Below are 1,752 nucleotides of genomic sequence, written 5' to 3' on the forward strand. Positions count from 1 at the left end.
GCCAAAGATGCATAGGGGCGACACCGTTGATCCAGCAGTCTCTCCAAAAGAATGTCTCCTTGCCTGTAGAGATTTTGTGGGAGAGACAACTCCTTAAAGCCGGAAGACAGCTCAACACCCCTTTCCAAAAGAAGGAGATTCTTCCAGATTGATTAGGCCAAAGATTCGATCGAGATAACCCATAATTAAATTGAATCACCTCCGCATCCATTCCAATTAGGGTCCGTCATGAACTTCCACCACCATTTCCCCAGCAGGGCCTTATTGAAGCAATCCAGGTCCAGAATCCCCCAACCCCCCTGATCCCGAGGTCGACGTAGATTTTTTCCAAAGAAACCGCCGACAACCCGGATGATTAATATCAGGCCCTGACCAGAGAAAGTCCCTTCTAATGCGATCAATACCTTTAACTACCCAACCAGGTAAACGGAAAATGGACATCCAGTAAGTTGGGATAGCCGATAACACCGAATTCACAAGAATGAGGCGACCACCTAAAGACAAATGTTGCAATTTCCAAGCCGCCAACCTTTTTCGAACCTTGAGAATGACCCCTTCCCAATCCTGCTTGCGCGGTCTTCTACCAGATATTGGAATACCCAAGTAAACAACTGGTAGTAAGCCCACCTTGCACTGCAAGGTATCTACAACCGCATGACTAGGCAGCACACCAGGTTGACTAGAGAAAAGGCATGTTTTTGAAAAATTCGTTTCAAGTCCAGACATCCCTTCAAATAAATAGAGGATCAGCTTGATAATCCTGAGGTCCTCACACCCACCAGCAGTCAGAATCAGAAGATCGTCCGCGTAGTGCAGATTGCATCTCCTCCCAAACGATCCCAAAGGGACCCCCACTAACACTTTCGAGCTGAGAGCGTGCGCAAACATCGAGCTAAGAACGTCGCCATTACTAAAACAAAAGAGTAATGGCGACTGAGGGTCACCCCCGCCTCGCACCTCTGTGATATCTGATATACCCGTTTGGAGATCCATTCACCAGGATTGAAGCTTTTGATGAAGCCAGGATACATTTGATCCATCCAACCCATCTAGCCCCAAAACCTCTAGCCAACAGAAGATCAAAGATAAAGTCCCAATCCACAACATCGAAAGCCTTGGCAAAAGTCAACTTTTAAAAATGTGACCGGGAGATTCCTCTTGTGCAAACTAAAAGATCGGGTTCCTCTGCAGTAGCGATATTATCTAAAATACATCTCCCTTTCAAAAACGCCGACTGATCCGAATCGATAAGCACGTTAATCACATCACCAAGGCGAGTCGCTAAAAATCTTAGATAAGATTTTTAATGAGGAATTGATAAGGCTAATTGGGCGATAATCCCCTGGCGACTCCGGGGAGTCAACCTTGGGAATAAGAGCAATATTAGCCCAATTGATACGCTCAAGATTAGCTCTCCCCCAATAGAAATCCTCACAAAGAATAAGCAAGTCAATTTTGATAGTCTCCCAGAATTGTCTAAAGAAACATAGAGGAAAACCATCAGGACCCGGTGCCTTATCCTTCCCAAGTTCAAAAACCGCCGCCTTAACTTCCTCCAACGTGAACGGTCTTTCGAGATGGGACAAATCAACATAATTCCTATTCGAAAGGAGTTTCCGGAAGTCAATCATGAACCGATCCGAACGCTTTTGACCAAATTGGTGTTGAAATTGGCAAGCGAAAACCTTCCCAATCTCCTTAGAATCCGTCGTTGTGGTTCCATTAAGATTGATACTAGGAATAAAATTCCTA

The 1,752-nt window shown here is 45.2% G+C and overlaps 1 protein-coding gene across 1 annotated transcript; it reads right to left on the minus strand.

The window, feature by feature from the left end:
* Positions 1 to 261: 261 nt before the first annotated feature.
* LOC120255543 lies at positions 262 to 993 on the minus strand. Its single transcript, XM_039263356.1, has one exon. It carries the CDS (start codon positions 991 to 993, stop codon positions 262 to 264), a length of 732 nt encoding a protein of 243 aa, XP_039119290.1.
* Between the last annotated feature and the right edge of the window lie 759 nt (positions 994 to 1,752).

The sequence above is a fragment of the Dioscorea cayenensis genome, unplaced genomic scaffold, assembly GCF_009730915.1.
Source record: "Dioscorea cayenensis subsp. rotundata cultivar TDr96_F1 unplaced genomic scaffold, TDr96_F1_v2_PseudoChromosome.rev07_lg8_w22 25.fasta BLBR01001058.1, whole genome shotgun sequence".
NCBI classification, from domain to species: domain Eukaryota; kingdom Viridiplantae; phylum Streptophyta; class Magnoliopsida; order Dioscoreales; family Dioscoreaceae; genus Dioscorea; species Dioscorea cayenensis.